Source organism: Aureobasidium namibiae (genome assembly GCF_000721765.1).
Source record: "Aureobasidium namibiae CBS 147.97 unplaced genomic scaffold scaffold_5, whole genome shotgun sequence".
NCBI classification, from domain to species: Eukaryota; Fungi; Ascomycota; class Dothideomycetes; order Dothideales; family Saccotheciaceae; genus Aureobasidium; species Aureobasidium namibiae.
In genome coordinates this window covers 218,037-236,744 of record NW_013581204.1, presented here as the reverse complement: position 1 = coordinate 236,744, position 18,708 = coordinate 218,037, and the positions used below count along the sequence as shown (strand labels likewise).

Below are 18,708 nucleotides of genomic sequence, written 5' to 3'. Positions count from 1 at the left end.
GCAAGCATGGATGGTGCAAGGCACGAACAGAAGTGGCTTCGGCTCGAGGGTCCACGATCGGCAGCCGAAAATGCCGGCTTCGTGCTGTCTTCCACTCACAACCGTCGCCTGAAACTCGTGCCAGTCTAAGAGTCCAAAAGTTGTTCGTCGGTGCTTCTTTCTTTTCCAGGCACGTGGAGATTCTCATTGGTCTTGCCTCTTGCAGAGCGTCATCTTGCTCAAACTACTCTCTGCTATCTTTCTGCCGTCCATCTCAACCTCGTAAATGTGGTGTTATATAATGCAACCTATGTCCTCTTGATTATGCGCTACCTTCCGACCACCGCAACAACTGTTTTATTATCAATCGCCATCATGTTCGCGACACTATTGCTCCTGGCGGCTCCATTCGTTATGGGCCAGTCAGATATTCCTCTCTCTCAGGACATCCAGAGCGTGCTCGCTGTCAACAACAACTCCTTGTATCATTATCCTACCGATCTGACTCAAGGAATCATGCCCAAGAATGTCCATTCCCACAATGACTACTGGAGAGCCAAGCCCTTCTACACTGCCCTGTCCAATGGTGTCATCTCGGTAGAGGCTGATGTATGGCTGTACAATGGCACCCTCTACGTATGTACACTCTCTTGCATTGAATCGATATATGCATACCATGAATCTGCAGTTCTATCTTTGATATTGTTACTCACCTGTAGCAGGTCGGACACGAAACTTCTGCATTGACCTATGCACGCACGTTTGACTCACTCTACATTCAACCCATCCTTTCTGTCCTCAAGAAGCAGAACCCAAGTTCTCCTTTCGTGACTGCTCCCACCCACAACGGAGTCTTCGACACATCGGCTGGCCAAACTCTCTACCTCTGGGTTGATGTCAAGACCAACGGATCCACTACTTGGCCCTACGTTGTCAAGGCCCTCGAGCCTCTCCGTCAAGGCGGCTGGCTCACCAAATACAACGGAACCGGAATCACTAATGGAACCGTCACTGTCATCGGAACCGGTAACACACCCCGAGACCAGGTCGAAAGCCAGAACAACCGCGATTACTTCTTCGACGGCCCTCTGTCTACTCTGAACAGCTCGGCAAACTCCAACATCACCCAGTTCCTCTCTCCCATCGCAAGTACCAGTTTCTTGCAATCTTTCGGATGGCCCAAGGATGGCAAGCTCAATGATACTGCATTGGCCAAGCTGCGTGGCCAGATCTCGTCGGCCAGCGCCAGAGGTATCGGTACTAGATACTGGGTGAGTTTTTTGCACTCTTTCTTCGTCTGACAGCACTTGTTGACATCGCCGCTCAGGAAACGCCCAACTGGCCCATCAAGGACAGAAACGCCATCTGGCGTCTGCTTTGGGATGAGGGTGCCACTCTCATCAACGCTGATGATCTTGAAGGAGTCGCGAACTTCTGGGAGGGTGACTACTAGGAATGTGCTAGATCTGATCATCCAAGATCTGGACTGCTGAATAGCTTCTTCTCGTCCTAGAGTATGACAACTCGGGGATGTCCATGAATACTCAAAATCTTTAATCATGCTTCTTGTCGCCATCTTGATTTGAGTTTATGGTATATGTTTCCACATACAAGCAAGCCTGACAACTCAAGTTCTCTCCCGACGACCTTCCTGTTCCCAAAACTTATCCATCAATCTCCACACCCTCTCCTTTTCCTCTCTATCACCGAAAACCACATCCACCGCACCTCTACTCAAATCCCAGAGCTGCTCCCTATTCAGCCCAAAATGCTTTGCCACGAACGCATACTCCTCACTAAGGCTTGACTCAAAAATCCCCACATCATCAGTAGACAACGCAATCTTTCCTCCAGCTGTCCACCACTCCCCAAAATGATGAGCTTCAAAGCCACCTCGAGACAACTTACAAAGCACATTACAACTCAAACACAACTCCAAGCCCAACTGTCTTTCAGCAATAACAGTCTTGACGTCTTGCGGCACATGAATCACATGACCCAACCTCTGTGGCTGCCACTCAAGCATCATCTCCAACTCTTCTGAGCCATCTTGAGGCATCTCTGCGAAATGCACAGTAATCCCCAATCCCAATCTCTTCGCTTCTGCAAAAGCAGGAGAAAGGTGAGAAATAGGTTTGCGGGTGGGATTACCGCAGAGATCGATGCCTACGATGCCCTGATCGCGATACTTGGCAGCCAAAGCCACTACTTCCATCGCTTCCTGTAGCGTATTTTTGCGATCGATGGAGAGGATGAGTTTGACGTGTAACTTCTTCTCCTTCCCAGTCGCATCTGCATCCAGCCTGTTCTGTTGTGAAGCAGCGAAGTCATCCATGGCGTCCAAGACAATAGACACGTAACCTTCTTTATTGATTCCAGCGGTTGCTATCACTCTCGGTGTCGTCCTGAGCTCTACATAACAAACCCCATCGTCTGCGAAATCTTGCAAGACTGAAGCGGTCGCGTGACGTATACTCTCCTCATCGCAAACCAACGCGTAAATGTACCGATCGAAAATCGGGAAGAAACTACACCATCACATATTCACATCAGCCATATATTTCACAGACTTCTGATGGATGATTGTGTAGGAATTCTCACCTGACAACATCAATACCTCCGTCTTTCACACTCGGTATAGCTATCAATGGATCTTCTAGTGCCAAACCAGCATCGGCGGATATCTTCGCTAGCCAGATGTCGTGGAGGCATTGTTTACTGATACTGCCTGTCAAGTGAGCGTGAAGCTCGACTTTGGGCAATGCTTTTGTGAAAGCGAGATCGGGTTTTGCTGAGATTGACATTTGGTTCAAGGCTGAGTGGATGCGAGTGGATGTTGGCTTCAAAGCTTGCTTTCGGCTGCGATTCATGTAGCAGTCGAAAAAAAAAACATGGGAAGGAATAACCGAGTAGTGTTGGTCTTCGATATCAAGTTGACCATATTTTTCAAGTAAGGAGAGGTTGGGACCAGATTCGAGGAAATCAATGTTTTCACTGAGAAAGAATATTAAAAACTAAACGATCCCATTGAAAGTGCAAATAACAGTTGTTCGTCGCCAGCGATTGAAAGCAAGCATCGCAGCTTATCGCTACCATCATCATAATCGTCAATCACACATCGGTCCAACTAACCCCATAGCGCATCCTTGCCACGACCACTGCCGTGGACAACAGGAGGTGTGAGGATCTTGTGACTCCAGGCTTCTTTACCGTCAATGAAGAGGCGGTATCTGAGCTCGGACTGGTCAGAAGTAGCTGGTGTGCTGATACTGAGAGCGCCAAACTTCGAGTTGCCGTCGGGCATGTACCTATCAAGAGTCAGTCGTTGCTGAAAAATGGAAGCGAGCTTGAAACACTTACTTAACACACACGTCTTCGTTGTCGGTCTGCTCGTATGTGCGCACAGGAAGGTAGAACATGCTCAGCGGACTGACGCTGAACTCATGGACAGTCGCACTGATTGGCCACTTCTTTGTTCTCAGCTTGCCTGTGCGTGTGTCCAGACCAGAAACCTTGTCTTCGGTGGGTGGTGGGAAGGAGGTGGCGGCAAACTCGTGCCTATCGCCACTGAGGACTACGACGCCAACACCGCCACGAAGACCAACGTCCCACATAGCCTCCAAGATGATCTGTCTCTCGCCGAGATATCCAGCCCAAGTGTCCTCGCTTCCGAAACGCCAGTTCTTGGTGAAGGGAATGCTGGAGACGACGACTTTCCATCGGACGCCAGTCGGAACAGGAGCTGCAAGCCAATCAAGAAGATCTTTTAGCTGCTCACTACCGAGCATGCTCTTCTTGTAGCCAGTCTCAGCTTGAGATTCGCCGTACGAGCCATCAGTGCCGTCGAAGGGTTGGCGATAGCGGCGGGTGTCAATCATGAAGAACGATGCAGGTCCCTGGTCGAATGTGAAGTAGGTCGCACCAGGACGAACAGGGTCCGGGTTGACAGAAGCCTGGTAATGATGCCATGGATCCACAGCAGCCTCGTAGACTCCAGTAGTGTTTTTGTCCCAGTCGTTTGCAATTTCATGGTCATCCAAGACATGGATCCAGGGCAAATTGGCCTCTGAGCTCACGGACTCCCATTGAGGCGAAGAGTAGACTTGACGATACTCTCTGCGATAAGTCTCAGCATCGGTACCAAAACGCTTGGGTACGTCGGCGTAGATGAAGTCTCCCATGAAGATCATGAAATGAGCCTTCAGCGAGGGCAAAAGTCTAGCCAGATGTTTGAGGCCTGGGAGCTCGAGTGGGTGCTGCAGTGGGTTGTAAGGGAATCTGGGCTTGAGGCAGGATGAATGCAGGAAGGTGAAGACATCATTGTTGCGAGGAGCGGTGCGGCCAAGTCTGGGTGCCGTGACGAAGAAGCCGGTGTGGTTGTTGGATGCAGTGTACTGGTATGTAGTGTCGGGTCTGAGTCCGGTCAGGTGGAAGATACCAGTGTAGTCGGTGCTCTCGTCGACATCGATGCTGTTGTGAGGGTGCTTCCAGCTAGCGTCGTGGTCGCGAATGCCATCGTCAGGCGACTCGCCGGCGTATCTGTAACTCATACGCAGAGGATGTTCGGATGTACGTGGTTCTCTGACCAGAAGCTTTGCGCTGTTCTCAGAGACATGGCCGAGACGCACAAAGGAAAGATTGTGGGAAGGATGGAAGAGAGGAGCGCGGTAAACCATGTCAGCCACCATGGCTAGCAGAGCGACGTTGGTCAGGAAGGTCACACCGGACCAGAAGAGAGAGCTGGGGCTTGGAAGGCCGGTCAGAAGGCTTCGCAGGATCTTGGGGTCCTTTTCTTCAAGCACGATGGTCTCCTGGACGTCAATTTCCTGAAGAGGTTCTGCGGTTTCAGCGTCGATGAGGACCTCATCTTCACCCTCGTCGCTGTCGTCACGATCAATGGTATCTCTGGTGATGATATCAAGCTCATCTGCGACGACTTCGTAAGGGCTTGTGTGAGTGAATGAATAGAAAAAGGATGTGGCATAGATAGCGAATGCAGTCAATATGACAGGAGGAGCGACATGGCCCGGAATCTAGAGAGGCTGGTTAGCGAGCGTGCAAGAGTACCAAGCATTGTAGCAAGAGTAAGCGAACCCAGCGGAGAAAGACATAAGTGGCCAGGCGCAAGACGGTAGAAGACAGCACTGTCACTGGACCTGCAATGCTGAGCGACATGATGGAGGCGCTTCTGGGAGCGAGTTACAGGTTGTCAGCGAGAAGGTGAAGTCAGCATTCCAAGATCAGCAGGTAAAAAGAAGCTGACCTTGTTGTGAGGGTGAAAGACGGGCAAGACGAGACGCGTTTGCGACATGCCAAAGTCATTCACATCGTCATCGCATGTGACAATGCGGAGAAGGCGCGTTTGATGCAATCTCGATGTAAGATCTGTGCAGGTTTATGCACACTTATGCATGAGCAGTGTCTACACGAAACACAGCGGGCGGCTCGGGGGTGAGTTGCGGCAGCGTCTCATGAACGGCAGATGCCGGGATAGACAGCAGCGCCATCGTGATTCGCGACTGGCAAAAAAGTGGTCGACCAGTTGGACTCTATACACATCACCACTCACAGCCATGATGATGCCGAGCAGAGGACTGGCGAGCGCCGTGCGTCAGGGTGCTCGTCTCAATCGCAGATTTGTATGTTGAGACACTTGGCGTGGACGACTATTTGGACTCACACATGCTAGATATCTACACCTTCAAGGCCACTGGCTGCACTCAACTCGCGCACCACAGGTCGCATCTTCCAAGGATCCGTCATCTCGCTCGCCGCACATGCTCGTCTTGCCTCAACGTCAGCACCTGCTGCAACTCCCATCATCTCTGCCGCCACGAACGCTCCTCCACCCACATCCGCTACCGATGCCCTCGCGACCAACAACAACCCTTTTGACATTGCCGATGCCACCGACTATGCCAACCTGCCCGAGAGACTAGGCTTCTTGAAAGATCTCGGTCTTGACTATGGATGGGGTCCCACCGCTTTGATCGAGTGGTCGCTGGAACATGTCCATGTGCTGTCTGGCATGCCCTGGTGGGGCTCCATCGCCGCAACCGCTTTCCTCTACCGTCTGTTCCTGGTTCCCATGTTCATGAAGGCCAACGAGAATGGCGCAAAGATGCGCGCCATGCAGCCCATCACACAACCCATGAACGCCAAAATGATGGACGCCATGCGAAACGGCGACAGAGTCACTGCCATGACTATGCGTCAGGAGTTGATGCAAATCAACAAGGCCGCCGGCGTCAGCACTTTCGGCATGCTGGTCCCCAGTGTCGTCCAGGGTGTGTTTGGTTTCTGTGCTTTCCGTCTGCTGCGCGCAATGTCCAATCTTCCTGTCCCTGGCCTCGAGACTGGCGGTTTCCTCTGGATCACCGACTTGACTCAAACGGACCCTTACTTGCTTCTTCCTGCCATTATGGGCGGTACCCTACACTTGGTCATGCGTATGGGCGGTGAGACCGGCACTCCCGTGACCGAAAGCATGAGACCTTTCCTCCTCTACGTCTTCCCCGGCATCGTCCTCATCACCACCGCCTGGCTGCCCGCCGCCCTCAACGTCTGGCTCTGCACAACAGGTATCATGGGTGTAGCTCAAGTCCACCTCCTCAAGCGCCCCGAGGTCCGCCGCTTCTTCGGCCTGCAACCCATGGTCGACCCAGCACAAGCCAAGCGCGACGCCATCCGCGCCGGCCTCATCAAAGAAGAACCCGCCACCATCGACGTAAAGGCAAAATCCTACCCTGCCGACCGAAGACCAGTCTACCAAGCTCCCAACGTAAAGTTCAGCACTAGCTCTGCACCTCCCAAGAGCAAAGCCGCTTCCTCAGCATCTGCTGCCTCTGCTGTCATCCAAGCCCCTCAGAGTCCCTTCGATGCCGTCAAGGAAAAGGGCTTTGGTATGTTCAACAAAGCCGGCAAGTCATGGGATGCCATGAAAGAAGGCATCAGCGACCAACTTCTCAGAGTGCGTGGATCAAACAACAAGCGCCAAAGCAAGACCCGCTCCGCTGAATTCATGAAGGCCGCTGAAGACTACGAGCGCAAATGGCAAAAGTTCCACAAGGAACAAAAAACTGCCGAGAAGAAGAAGTAAAAGTCGTAAAGAACTTGTACATATACGCAAGAAAAACACTCTCCAGCACTTTGGAATGGCGCATGTGGGACTATCGGGGCTTTGAAGGGATTTATGCATGAGTATGCGTGTGTATTGTGTGGTATATTCTCTGGTGTTGTAAAATCTGTAAAAATAGTATTCAAAATCATTTCTCCATTGCATTGATCAAGTGTCTACAATTTTGAACTCGCTCCCAAAAAGAATAGGTTTCTGCCGTCGGATTGTCCACTTGCTCGAACATAGCCACTTTGGCCAATGGGTTCTTCGCTTCTGCTCGCCAGTCTCTTCAATGTTGTCGCATCTCCATGGTTGGCGACGAATCTATGTCCAGAGCTTTTGAGTCTACCCACTACATGACCTAGCACAGGCTCGTTCTTGCGATCAAAGTCTACTGTGTATGTCTAAACACAATCAGTAATGGGAACACCGCCATGGTATAGTTGTGAGGCGCTTACCTCAATGATGGCTTCTCCCTCGGCAGTTCCGTCGACGGCTGGTGTTGAATTGTGCTCCAAGATGGAAGGAAGAGGATTATGAGCAGGGTACGGTAAGTTGTCTGCGCGAGGATTCGAGGATAGACAGATGACATGCTGATATGTGAGGACGCCCCCGTTTGCAAGTATGAGACCACGTGTGCCGTTGCCTGCACGCAATTTGCGTGTCATGACTGTGATTGCCTGAGTCGGAGTCAGCTCTGCTACATCTTTGCAGCACCATAGGAGGCGCTCACATGCATAGAATAGTTATTGCCTGCTCCCCCGAAACTTGTCAGACCACCGAGCAGTGTGATAGGCTTCTCAGGTTTGAGTATGTTCAGACCAAGATGCAGACAAGCGAGCTTGGGCACGATGGGAAAGCAACTGTAGAAATCAAACATGTCGATGTCAGTCTTCTTGAGTCCACACGCCTCAAGTCCAGCGTCTAATGTGCGGCTGATGGCAGGACTAGAGTGAAAGTTCGGCCGTTCCCAGAAGTTATCGCTGTCTTGTGTACCTGCTCCACCAAGCAGGTATATCCATTTATCCCGCGCAATGCCTAACTCGCAAGCATGCGAGACAGAGGTCAAAATTACTGCTCCAGCGAGGTTCACTGTGTTGAAAGCGTTCATCAATAGAGGGTCTGCTTGAGGTCAGTCTTGCATCACATAAGTCTTGAGTAGCCGTACACGGAGAACATATCATGCGATTTTTGCTCGAGACACGACCGATGGTGTCTTCTGTCTCTGCTGTTCGAGGGAAGTTCCAAGCCAAAGGGTTCTTGGTAGCAACTTGAGCGAATTCAGCATATAGCTTTGCACTTTCGGTGTGGTTGTCTTCCAAAGAATGGCCTCTCTGAGCACGAAGACCATTTTCATAGAGAGGGTAGACTTGGATGGGTGCTCCGATCGTATGTTTCGCTCCAGTTCCTTTGGCCATCTCACGGGTCGAAGGAACAAACACTTCAGTGACCGGCTTGTCGACGGGAGTCCAGTTTGGGGGAGGCATTACTCCTGCTTTGGCACAGGCAGCTAATGATGCTAATGCCTCGCCTCCGGTCACTACCGCCAGTTTTGTCTCTCCCTTTGCGATTCTGCGGGCTGCTTCGTCGACCAGTTTAGCAGGTTGGTTGCCTGCATGTGGAGAGCAATAGGTGTGAGTGGGCTTAGTACGAAGTTTCTCAGCGAGTAGACCAGGCAGGTCTGGATATGGCCACGTCCAAGTGCGTATAACATCTATGCTGTCGATTTTCGTTTTCAGACCTGCAACGACTTGTGAAGAGAGACCGGTATCTTGAAAAGCAATGGATATGGCATCGAGCATCAGCTCGGCAGGCTCGGCAGCGTGATGAACCGCGAGATTGCGGTTGATGATGTCGCCCACACCCACAAGAATTGGCACCTCAGCCATAGCCCCGAAGCGATGTTTGTAAGAGCCTATAGTGGTATCAAGACTGAGTCGGTCAATGACTCGTTAGGCAAACTTGAACGAACCAAGTGCAGTAAGTTGAGCTATGGTCAGTGGTCACGCTTAAAGAAAACACAGCTTGATGAGACCGGTGAGCGTCAACTCCAGGTAGACACGAGAGATTGGAGTGATATGTTGACCAGATGAATATGTCAAGTTGCTCGGAGTGGAGAAAGCAGGATGCCGAGGTCTAGAGCTTGATAGGCTGTTCAAGCTGTCCCGATGTGATTGACTTGAACATCAGAGTGTTATCGCACGAGAAGCTCTAAGACCAAAGCTCCGTCTGTTTGGGCGCTAATGGGAGACGTGTGCATTCTATATGTGGAAAGCTAGTCAAGCTGAAGATGTTGATGCTGCATGTATTGACGAGCAGGATGCGAGCGGGCAAACGGCTTCGCAAGCGAGCAGATACCGATACGGCTAGGTGCAGACAGCGGTGATGCTGTATAGGGACGGGAAGACGAGGAGTAACAGTAGCATGTTGTAGCTGCCTGACCTGTCAGCATGTGATACCTAGGGAGGCTGCTGTATTTGTTCACGCGTGATGGGCAACAGGCCGAAGCACGAGCAAAAGTGATCGCCAATGACGTTGATTGTTGGCAACCCCCACCTGCACTTCTCTCTACTGTCCTCTCGCGGAGCCGGTGCGCCTCATCATCAGATAACGAACGCTATTTCCATCTGCGTCACTTGTTCTAACTTTCATCCTCCCGTCTTCGACTCAATAAACACAAAAACCTTCGACACTGCTGTTTCACAAGCATCCAACACTTCTTCCATCGACCACGACAACACTCGCACCCATCCCTCCTCGCCCAAGCTATCCTTCTCGGCCTAGATCTAGACCACCAGCAATCATGACCGCACCTGGCTCTTCTCCCGATGCTCCTAAGAGACCTAAGGGTATGTCGCGCTATTCCCACCCTTGCCCTCCAGCTAGCTAAGTCGTGTCGCAGGTATTCTGAAAAACAACAGCTCGTACATGGGCGAGCACTCCTCTCGCGGTCCTCCCTCGCCAACCAACACACATGCTGCCATCCACGCCGACACTCCCAGTAACCCTGACCGTCCTGCTCTCAACCGCGAAATGTCTGAGAAAGAGGTCGTTCAAATGAATACTGAGATCAACGCTGGTGGCCGTCGCAACTCTTCGAATCCTCGCAGCAGCGTTTCGCGTCGCCAATCCGCTGCTGATGGAAGCCATCAAGGAGAACACCCCTCACCCAGGCTGAAGTGGGATGAGGGCAATCTCTTCCTCAATGAGAGCCAGATGGGTGGCAAGATGAAGATTGACGAGCCGAAGACACCCTACGTTGGCCGCTACGACCCTGACGAGGATGAAGAAACCTCTGCTCTCAACCCTGATGACTTGATGGTTGACGAACTGGACAAGGCACAGGTTCTTGAAAGTGATGGATCCAGCAAGAAAAAGCCCCGTGAGGTTGATATCCCCGATCTCGATCTTGGAGAGCCTGAGCAGGATACGATCGAGCGCAGACACAGTGATTCGGAGAAGAGAGTCATGGTGGATCCTGATCAGATGGACATCGATGGCGCGAGACATGGAGAGACTCCCGAAAACATCCCCCAGGAGGAGAGGGAGAAGCACGAGAAGTTTGAAAACATGAGGAAGAAGCACTACGAGATGCACAACATTAAGAATCTGCTTGGGTAAGTGTGACTCTATATGGTTGCTATCATCATTCAAAGCTGACTTTGACCTTAGACACGATACCGAGGAACTCGACGACGAGTAATCGATTATAAACTATGCTGCAATTGACGCGACCAAGGACTGGTGTCTCTCTTCTACTTTCGCATTTCCTTTCGCATAGCGGCGTTATACATCTGGGATGCGTGCATGAATCGATTTGAGGAATTCTGGTGACGGTGGTTAAGATTGATGACTTTTCTTTTACAACCAGAACATGCCTCTCCTCGATTCCTTTTCTGCTTTCTGCTTTGTTGATGTTTTGTCTCTTACTTGTGCTTGCATACGAGGTGGCTCGTCTCGTTTCGGACTTGATTGCGATGACTCTGTGCAACTCTACATATCTAACCATAGCTCATCACTACGTTACAAGCATCATCATTGACAAGACGTTGACCTAGGCAGGGTTGGCCTTGAGACCAATCTGTAGACGCAACTTTTCTCTCTTCACCATCTCGTTTCCTTCACGGTCAGCCTCAAGAGCACTGAGCATAGCATCAACGACGGTGACTGTTTTAGCCAGCAAGATTAGTGACATACGAGGACCGGGGAGCAAATGCGAACTAACCACTCAATTTAGCCAAAGCCTTTGGCGTTTCGGGAAACTTTTCAAGAGTTCTTCCGTTCTTGAGACTCAAAAGCGGGTGCAGTTTGTCATCTGCGCTCACCAGCTGACTGTTGGCTACCCTGGCGACATTGTTTGCATTTCTGTTTATTGTGTCACTCCTGGTCATCTGAATGCATCCAGCTCTCTATCTGCCTATCACCATGTGCAGCCGTTTGGATCATGTGTGATGGTAGAGATAAAACATACACTGCTTTGGTCTTTGTTTCTAGCTTCTCGAGCATGCGGACGGGGTCCTTCTCGCTTCCAGCAGCGGCAGCTGGCTTGGCTTGCTTGACGGGAGTGGTAGATTGAGACATGATGTGATCGCTTTGGTGGGTGGATGAGTCAGAGCGGTGTGTTTCGATGGCTTTTGGTTTATCTTTGGGCGATAATTGACCGAATGAGGAAGTCGGATAGAGAACACAGTCAAGTTATGGAAGGTGGAAAAGACAGATGGAAATGGATGTCGGATGACGAGTGCTTTTGATTCTCGAGTACCTAGCTATGATGAAGAGTTGGAAACATGCTTGTTCCTGGTTGCGCGTGCGAACCTGTTCCTGAATCCCTGTCATGCATCATGGTTGGCAGACGGGACATGCTGAAACTCTGCTGTCAGCTGTGACGAAATGGAAGCCCTGATGGAGGATCGGGGAAGGAACAGCTCCACCTCCACACCTGCCGTTTCGAGCGGAATGCGATGGCCCGGTGATTGGTTGATGTTAAGTCCGAGCTCGAGCTCGGGTCATTGATCAGATGAGATGGCGGTGCCTGGGGCAACTGCATTGGTCATATACACTCGAGCACCTGCCTGCTGATAACACTCTTCGTATCTGTTCCTTCCTCTCCTCCAGCATACACCTGTCCTTCCGATTGCTCGACCATATACTATACCGTTACTACGCTCAATCATCACATCAACACAGCCATCATGGTCAAGAACATGCAGGGACTGTCCCGCAAGTCGTCAACACAATCCTTCCACCACTCGATGAACTCGCCGCCGCCATCATTCGATATGACTCCGCTCCTCAAGGAGAGACTAGAAGCCGAATTCAACAAGGCCGCCTACGCAGACTCCTACCGTGCACAACTCGAGCTCGTACACGAACACAACAAGCAATGCCTCCGCCTCGAACAGATGAAGCTCGACAACATGCTGCAATCTGCCACCCTGCACGCCCAATCTTCCTCTTACCAACAAGTCTCCGAGACACCCGCCCCCATCTTGGCCACATCACAGAATGCCGAGTCCTACGCTAAGCCCTTCTGTGACTTCTTGACCGAGAACCCTACCGTCTTCCATGCCGTCGACAGTATGGCCCAAGGCCTCAAGCACTACGGCTTCACCAAGCTCAGCGAAAGAGACTCATGGCGTGTCGAGCCTGGCGGCAAGTACTTTGTCGAGCGTAACGGCAGCAGTTTGATCGCCTTCGTCGTCGGTGATGACTACAAGGCTGGCAACGGTGCCGCTGTCCTCGCCGGTCACGTCGATGCTCTCACCGCTAAGCTGAAGCCTGTCAGCAAGCTTCCCACAAAGGCTGGCTATGTCGAGCTCGGTGTCGCTCCCTATGCAGGTGGTCTCGGCCCTACTTGGTGGGACCGTGACTTGAGCATCGGTGGTCGTGTCCTGGTCAAGGAAGGAAACAAGATTGTTACAAAGCTGGTCAAGCTTGGCTGGCCCATTGCAAAGATTCCCACCCTCGCTCCTCATTTCGGCGCCCCTGCCAACGGTCCCTTCAACCTTGAGACACAGGTTGTACCCATCATTGGTCTTGAGTCGTCAGCAAAGAACCAGATCGAGCCTCAAGCAAAGGCTGGCACTTTTGCCTCTACCCAACCTCCTCGCCTCGTTCGCGCCATTGCGAAGGAGCTGGGCCTCAGTGATGGCTCCAACATCGTCAACTGGGAGCTTGAGTTGTATGATATCCAACCCGCCACTCTTGCTGGTCTTGACAAGGAGTTTATCACCGCTGGTCGTATCGATGACAAGCTGTGCAGTTGGGCCGCACTTGAGGCTTTGAAGCAGAGTGCCCGTAACGGTACTACTGGCTCTGGTATCATCAAGATTGTTGGTCTCTTCGACGATGAGGAGATTGGCAGCGGCCTGAGACAAGGTGCTCGCGGGAACTTCCTTCCTACTGTCATGGAACGCGCTGTTGGTAGTCTTGCAGGCCAGCACCCCGCTTCAGACCTTATGGGCCGCACATACGCAAACTCCTTCCTTGTATCTTCCGACGTCACTCACGCTGTCAACCCCAACTTCGAATCCGTATACCTCGCCAACCACGCCCCTGAGCTCAACGTCGGTGTTTCGGTCTCTGCAGACAGCAACGGCCACATGACTACTGACGCTGCCTCTACTGCCATTCTCACGAGATGTGCTGAGAAGGTTGGTGCCACTCTCCAAGTCTTCCAGATCAGAAACGATTCCAGATCGGGCGGCACTGTTGGACCCATGCTCAGTTGCGCTACTGGTATGCGTGCCATCGATGCAGGTATCCCACAATTGAGCATGCACAGTATTCGTGCTACCACCGGCACTTCAGATCCTGGTCTCGGTGTCCAGATGTTCCAAGGCTTCCTCGACAGCTTCGAGTCGGTTGATGCCGAGTTTAGAGATTAGAAACCTTCTATATATACAGCAGCAGAAGGCATTTGGACTATACACCGGGCCTCGTTCCAGATATGGACTGCCATAATAACCACCTTTTACCATCATCATCATCATCATATTCATCATCATCATCATATTCATCCTCATCCTCATCCTCATCCTCATGCCAACCTGATCAATCTTCTTATTAAGGGAAGGAGCTGATCGTTGGAAGAATCAGAGACACAGTGGGACTTAATCGTTATTTGTGAGTGTACATCTAGGCTTTTCTTCGTGGGTCGAGACGGTGGAGCAATAGATGCTTGGCTCTGACATCTTGGTAAACCTTTCCTCAAGCATCTCTTTCTGCCACACGCAGACTCAAAAAGACCACAGGCGCAGCATTTTGAAAACATCCGTCTGCTGATGCTAAAATGCTAGGAACCACGCTCTTGCCATAATGTATCGCACACCAAGAATGGACGGGAACTCGTTCTTTCTGTTCATGGACACTCGCCGAGTCGGCGGCCTCAGAACTCTTGGAATCTAGCGCGCTTCTTGACAGGCACGGGACCATGGACAGTGGTGCCCTTGAGATAGGCCACATCAGCAGTTCCCTGGAAGTCATCGCCAGCACAGTCTACCAAAAATGTCAGCGACGGTCCTATTGAGCTGTGAAACAGAGGACTTACTTCTCCATTCTTCAACAGATTCGTGTTCATGGTACGCGCATGCCTGACCTTTCTTGGCTTTCTCCTCGCGACCCACGCAGAACTGGCAATTGCATCTGAGTTTCTCGATGACATTGCAACAGGGGTCTGCGTGAACCGTTATACCGGTATTGCGACACGAGAACTCATAACCCATGCCGCGAGCAGCCAACGCGCTCATCGCAAACTCATCGTCGGTGTCTTCAGGGATGTTCTCATGGCATGCGAATTGATCGAGGATCCAACGCACAAGACCACAACTCTCTGGCAGAGAAGAAAAGGCCTTGACTGCATCCTCGATAGCAGGACTGCCTCTGTGATAACTGTGTTTGTGGATGAAAGTCATGATATCCTTCTTCATTGCCGGCACATCCACCCTGTCAGCGAAGACATACAATCCGAACAACATTGGATAGTCGCTGCTCTCAGCAAGTTGACCAGAATACATCCAAGTCACGAATGCCTTTGCCTGGGGTGCGCTGAGATCCAGAGTGACGCTTTCACTTCCAGCTTCTGAGAAGGAGCCGCGCAAGAGAGCATTGTAGTAGCGTGAGAAGTAGCATAGTAAAGACTCAGGGATCTGAACAGTGAAGTTGTCTTTGCATCTGCAGACGATTCGTTTGGTGGGTGTGAATAGGATGGTGCTGGGACCTTCGGCGGTCCAGGTGTTGCTCTGCGGGTCGACTCGCGTTCCCATGTTGACGGTTGGCCTCGGTAGTCGTTGTAGTTGTGCGAAAGGGAAGATAAAAAGATGGGGTAGGAACGTGGTTATATCTAGAATCGTGTTTGTCTGTGAAAGAGCTGGTGACAAAGGCAGACAGGGAGGTCGGTTCTAGAAAGCTGTGGGCAAACAATTCACGATGCGTGTTGAGAGTGTTCTCTAACTCTTTGCGTGGAATCTGTCACTGACGATCCATGTCGATTCCCTTCACATTCTGCCTGTCCATAGAAAAAGATTTTTAGCGCGTGAGGCTATGAGAAAGCACAGAACTCTTGACAAACAAGAAAGTATGCATCGATACACGATACATCCGAGGCTTTCTCCGGTCATACTATCAATTGAACGACTATTGTGCACTTCTATATCTAAAATGCCAAAATCAAACTGCATTAAGTCTTTGTATCTGCACCAGGAAATCCTTGCTACTGTAGATGTCGATCTACAAGTTTACAACAGGTTGTGACTACAGATGGAGACGTAACCATATAAGCTAGAACAGCAGATAGTAGTACGAACGGAACACACTGGACACCATTTCTTGTTCAAGAAGCGACTCGCAGCATCAACTTTGTCTTGATAATCTGTCTTCTACGATCGTAAAACAATGAAGTTTGATTGGTTCTATAGACTTTCACTGTGTGTTGGAAATTTCTCCTCAGTGACTTCGGTCTATTCTTTGTTCATCTCGTGGTACTGTGTCCATTTGTTTACTGTCTTATCTAGGCTGTGCATCCGATGCATCTCGAACCATTGACCAGCCACTTTCTTTGACTTGCTTGCGATGTTGGAGTGAGGGAGGTCGTTCTCAGGGGCTGCACTTTGAAAAGATCGCCCAATCGTCATCGTAGTAGTAGTTGTCATCTGGTTTGTCGCAATCATTGCCACCGCAAGCTGATTTTGTCAGCATATGAACGCATGTCAGTTCGGACAGGGTTTCGACCTACTAGTATGCCATTCGGAGTCGTCTTCATGTTCGTGGTAGTTGCATGGATTTGGAATGGCGACTTCCGATTCCTTCTGATCATGTATAGTAGCAAGCTTTCTCATTACTTCGTAGAGAAACACCCTAGGAATGCCTTGATACTCGTTCAATGTTTGCACCACGTAGGATGCTCTGACACCACGCCATTCGCTAGCCCAAAGATCTGCCATGTAGCGGAATAGACCGCAGCCTTCTGACAGGTGTCCGATGTATGGGGTTCCGTCGTGCTTCTCGATTACTGAGGAATACACGATTTTTGACATGATGGATCTGCGGAGGGCCAGTAACTTCTTTTGGTCTGCAAACATATAGAGCTGCAGCACATCTTCCGGCTCCTCGAGGAGTAGTGTACCTGTGTATAACCAGCAAACCAAGAGGTACGTGGGATGGAACGGAAGATCTACTCTGATAGGATCTTCTTTAGCCTTAGAGGAAGCACCCTTCAGCACCGTTGTGTAGTGAGTCTAGAAGTAGCAGAGGAGTTCTTTATGAACGGACGCGCGGAATGGTTCACCATTCAAACCACTTCCGCGGCTGACAATTTTGATCATGTCAGCTGAGCTGGAGATGACATAGCTGGAACCAGTCAGTTAGAGTCTACGTTGTACGAACAAGCATGTGCATACGTGACTTGTCGTGCGTTCCAGGTGTTGCGTCGCCATTCTTCCTCTCTCTTCAGTTGTTCATCGCGCATTTCCTGGTCCGTCTTTCCGGATTTCTTGCGCGGCTCAGGAGATTCACATTCGTCAGAGGATGACATGGCAATCTTTTTGCGTTTGGGTGTCATTGTGGATGTAGATGAGGCGAGAGGCCGGTATGCTTGAGGTATGCGTGGGAAAGGTGAGGTGGCGCCAGTGAGGGCTGTCTCGCGGTGGGTAGTTGTTGAGATGCAAGTTCGAAACCCGCGCAAAAGAGATGAAGTGAACGGTGAAAGCTGTGCAAGCTGTAAGCCGAAATAGATGGATAGGACTCTCGCTCCCTTCGGATGGTTACGCACTTTCCTACTCGCTTATAGCGAAGATTCGTGTTGCGTGATACTCCAGCCACAAGATTGTCGCGTAGTGAAAGTCAAAATGGTATGTGTTAGAGATGACGAGCGTGATCTTGTTTTGCGGAAGAAGTGAAGCGAGACGATGTGAACCAAGTGAGGATTGTTATCGAGAGTAAGCCACGGTAACGGGACATACTCACACTTCTGCAGATGCGCACCACTGTGTACCATTGGAGTTTGTCTACGACTCTGAAAGGAGCATGTGCTCTCTCACTTGCACGAAGCAACACAACTAGCCGTGATTTGAGAGAAGGAACAACGACTAGTGATATCCCACACTTCCAACTCTGCCTTTCGATGATTCCGTTGGCCTACCAGTCTCATGCCCTTTGTGACACAAGGCTGCTCAAATCGATACGCGCAGTTTTGTCGTCGATGATGTGGACTTAGGATCTAGCGTTCTTGTAGCATCGAGCTCGAGGTTCTGATACACTGCGTGGAACGAAGCTGGTGGTGCAAGCTAGCACATATCATTAGCTAGGTCAACTCGTACGTCCGCTTGATATTCTTACTCTTCTTCCACTCGTGCTTGTCGTCGTGTTCGTGGTAGTCACAAGCGTTCGAGCTCGGCATGAAGGAATCTCGGTAGCCTGAGAGAAGCTGGGCATAGAAGTCTTTAGGAAAGTCCTCGCGGACATAGCCACATCTCTTCCAATACTGCTCGGTTAGAATGTTTGTTTTTTCGGGCATTCCCCATTCGGCCTGAGCTTCTTCGAACAGGAACAGTCGAAGTCCGGAGCTTTCGGGGAGGTGGGAAACAAGTCTCGCCACCTCACGGCCAGCTGGAGGAACGCGCCCAGCTATGGCTAAGCAAGTCATGATGGATCTGCGAAGAGCGATGATGTCGGTCTGGTCGGCGAAGATGTAGAGAGTGTGAAGATCATCGTTATGCTTGCCCCTCCAGTATTCGACTTCGACGCGTCCAGTGTAGAGCCATTCTACAAAGACCTGAGTCTGTCTGTGGTCGAGTTCGAGAGTGAACGAGTCTTGACGGCTCTCGGCGAACTGGCCTTTCAAGGCAGCTGCATAGTAGGGCGAATAGAAGCAGAGAAGCTCTTTGTGCACACCTGTGCTGAACTCGTGGCCACCGTCGTCCTTCTGGCTCTTGACTTAGGTCATGTCGTGAAATTTGCTGATGATGTCGCTAGACGAACGTCAGTGCTATGATGTGCCATAAGCATCGAGTGTACTCACCTCACCACCCACCAGCGCCAGATGCGCTTGTCGTAGATCTCCATCAGCTCCATAGTGGTTGAGCTCGAGGTGTTGTGCATTGGATGTGCTGGACTCG

At 50.9% G+C, this 18,708-nt stretch overlaps 10 protein-coding genes across 10 annotated transcripts; 4 read left to right on the top strand and 6 right to left on the bottom strand.

Annotated features, from left to right (window-relative positions):
- Positions 1 to 354: 354 nt before the first annotated feature.
- On the top strand, positions 355 to 1,432 carry M436DRAFT_71257 (uncharacterized protein; the record flags this gene model as incomplete). The annotated part of the gene is made up of 3 exons (XM_013573769.1): positions 355 to 615; positions 702 to 1,250; positions 1,307 to 1,432. The coding sequence occupies 3 exons, from the start codon at positions 355 to 357 to the stop codon at positions 1,430 to 1,432; spliced, it is 936 nt and encodes a 311-aa protein (XP_013429223.1).
- Positions 1,433 to 1,606: 174 nt separating this feature from the next.
- M436DRAFT_42951 (adenosine/AMP deaminase family protein) lies at positions 1,607 to 2,783 on the bottom strand (the record flags this gene model as incomplete). Its single annotated transcript, XM_013573607.1, has 2 exons — positions 1,607 to 2,507; positions 2,581 to 2,783. The coding sequence occupies 2 exons, from the start codon at positions 2,781 to 2,783 to the stop codon at positions 1,607 to 1,609; spliced, it is 1,104 nt and encodes a 367-aa protein (XP_013429061.1).
- Positions 2,784 to 3,106: 323 nt separating this feature from the next.
- On the bottom strand, positions 3,107 to 5,154 carry M436DRAFT_42259 (Metallo-dependent phosphatase; the record flags this gene model as incomplete). The annotated part of the gene is made up of 4 exons (XM_013573464.1): positions 3,107 to 3,287; positions 3,340 to 3,449; positions 3,492 to 5,012; positions 5,074 to 5,154. The coding sequence occupies 4 exons, from the start codon at positions 5,152 to 5,154 to the stop codon at positions 3,107 to 3,109; spliced, it is 1,893 nt and encodes a 630-aa protein (XP_013428918.1).
- A 631-nt stretch (positions 5,155 to 5,785) lies between these two features.
- M436DRAFT_15260 (uncharacterized protein) lies at positions 5,786 to 6,643 on the top strand (the record flags this gene model as incomplete). Its single annotated transcript, XM_013573390.1, has 1 exon — positions 5,786 to 6,643. A coding segment is annotated over one exon (858 nt), but the record flags the coding sequence as incomplete, so codon positions are not given.
- A 629-nt stretch (positions 6,644 to 7,272) lies between these two features.
- On the bottom strand, positions 7,273 to 8,985 carry M436DRAFT_80209 (uncharacterized protein; the record flags this gene model as incomplete). The annotated part of the gene is made up of 4 exons (XM_013573843.1): positions 7,273 to 7,500; positions 7,555 to 7,776; positions 7,830 to 8,218; positions 8,265 to 8,985. 4 exons carry the CDS (start codon positions 8,983 to 8,985, stop codon positions 7,273 to 7,275), a joined length of 1,560 nt encoding a protein of 519 aa, XP_013429297.1.
- Positions 8,986 to 9,899: 914 nt separating this feature from the next.
- Positions 9,900 to 10,799, top strand: M436DRAFT_62190 (uncharacterized protein; the record flags this gene model as incomplete). Its single annotated transcript, XM_013573686.1, has 3 exons — positions 9,900 to 9,945; positions 9,999 to 10,713; positions 10,769 to 10,799. The coding sequence occupies 3 exons, from the start codon at positions 9,900 to 9,902 to the stop codon at positions 10,797 to 10,799; spliced, it is 792 nt and encodes a 263-aa protein (XP_013429140.1).
- Positions 10,800 to 11,150: 351 nt separating this feature from the next.
- M436DRAFT_62189 (uncharacterized protein) lies at positions 11,151 to 11,677 on the bottom strand (the record flags this gene model as incomplete). Its single annotated transcript, XM_013573685.1, has 3 exons — positions 11,151 to 11,263; positions 11,322 to 11,440; positions 11,568 to 11,677. The coding sequence occupies 3 exons, from the start codon at positions 11,675 to 11,677 to the stop codon at positions 11,151 to 11,153; spliced, it is 342 nt and encodes a 113-aa protein (XP_013429139.1).
- Positions 11,678 to 12,118: 441 nt separating this feature from the next.
- On the top strand, positions 12,119 to 13,983 carry M436DRAFT_71250 (peptidase M18, aminopeptidase I; the record flags this gene model as incomplete). The annotated part of the gene is made up of 2 exons (XM_013573768.1): positions 12,119 to 12,133; positions 12,601 to 13,983. The coding sequence occupies 2 exons, from the start codon at positions 12,119 to 12,121 to the stop codon at positions 13,981 to 13,983; spliced, it is 1,398 nt and encodes a 465-aa protein (XP_013429222.1).
- Positions 13,984 to 14,895: 912 nt separating this feature from the next.
- Positions 14,896 to 15,273, bottom strand: M436DRAFT_20959 (uncharacterized protein; the record flags this gene model as incomplete). The annotated part of the gene is made up of 1 exon (XM_013573399.1): positions 14,896 to 15,273. A coding segment is annotated over one exon (378 nt), but the record flags the coding sequence as incomplete, so codon positions are not given.
- A 1,029-nt stretch (positions 15,274 to 16,302) lies between these two features.
- Positions 16,303 to 18,494, bottom strand: M436DRAFT_42629 (uncharacterized protein; the record flags this gene model as incomplete). The annotated part of the gene is made up of 2 exons (XM_013573542.1): positions 16,303 to 16,701; positions 18,330 to 18,494. Coding segments are annotated over 2 exons (564 nt in total), but the record flags the coding sequence as incomplete, so codon positions are not given.
- Positions 18,495 to 18,708: the final 214 nt, after the last annotated feature.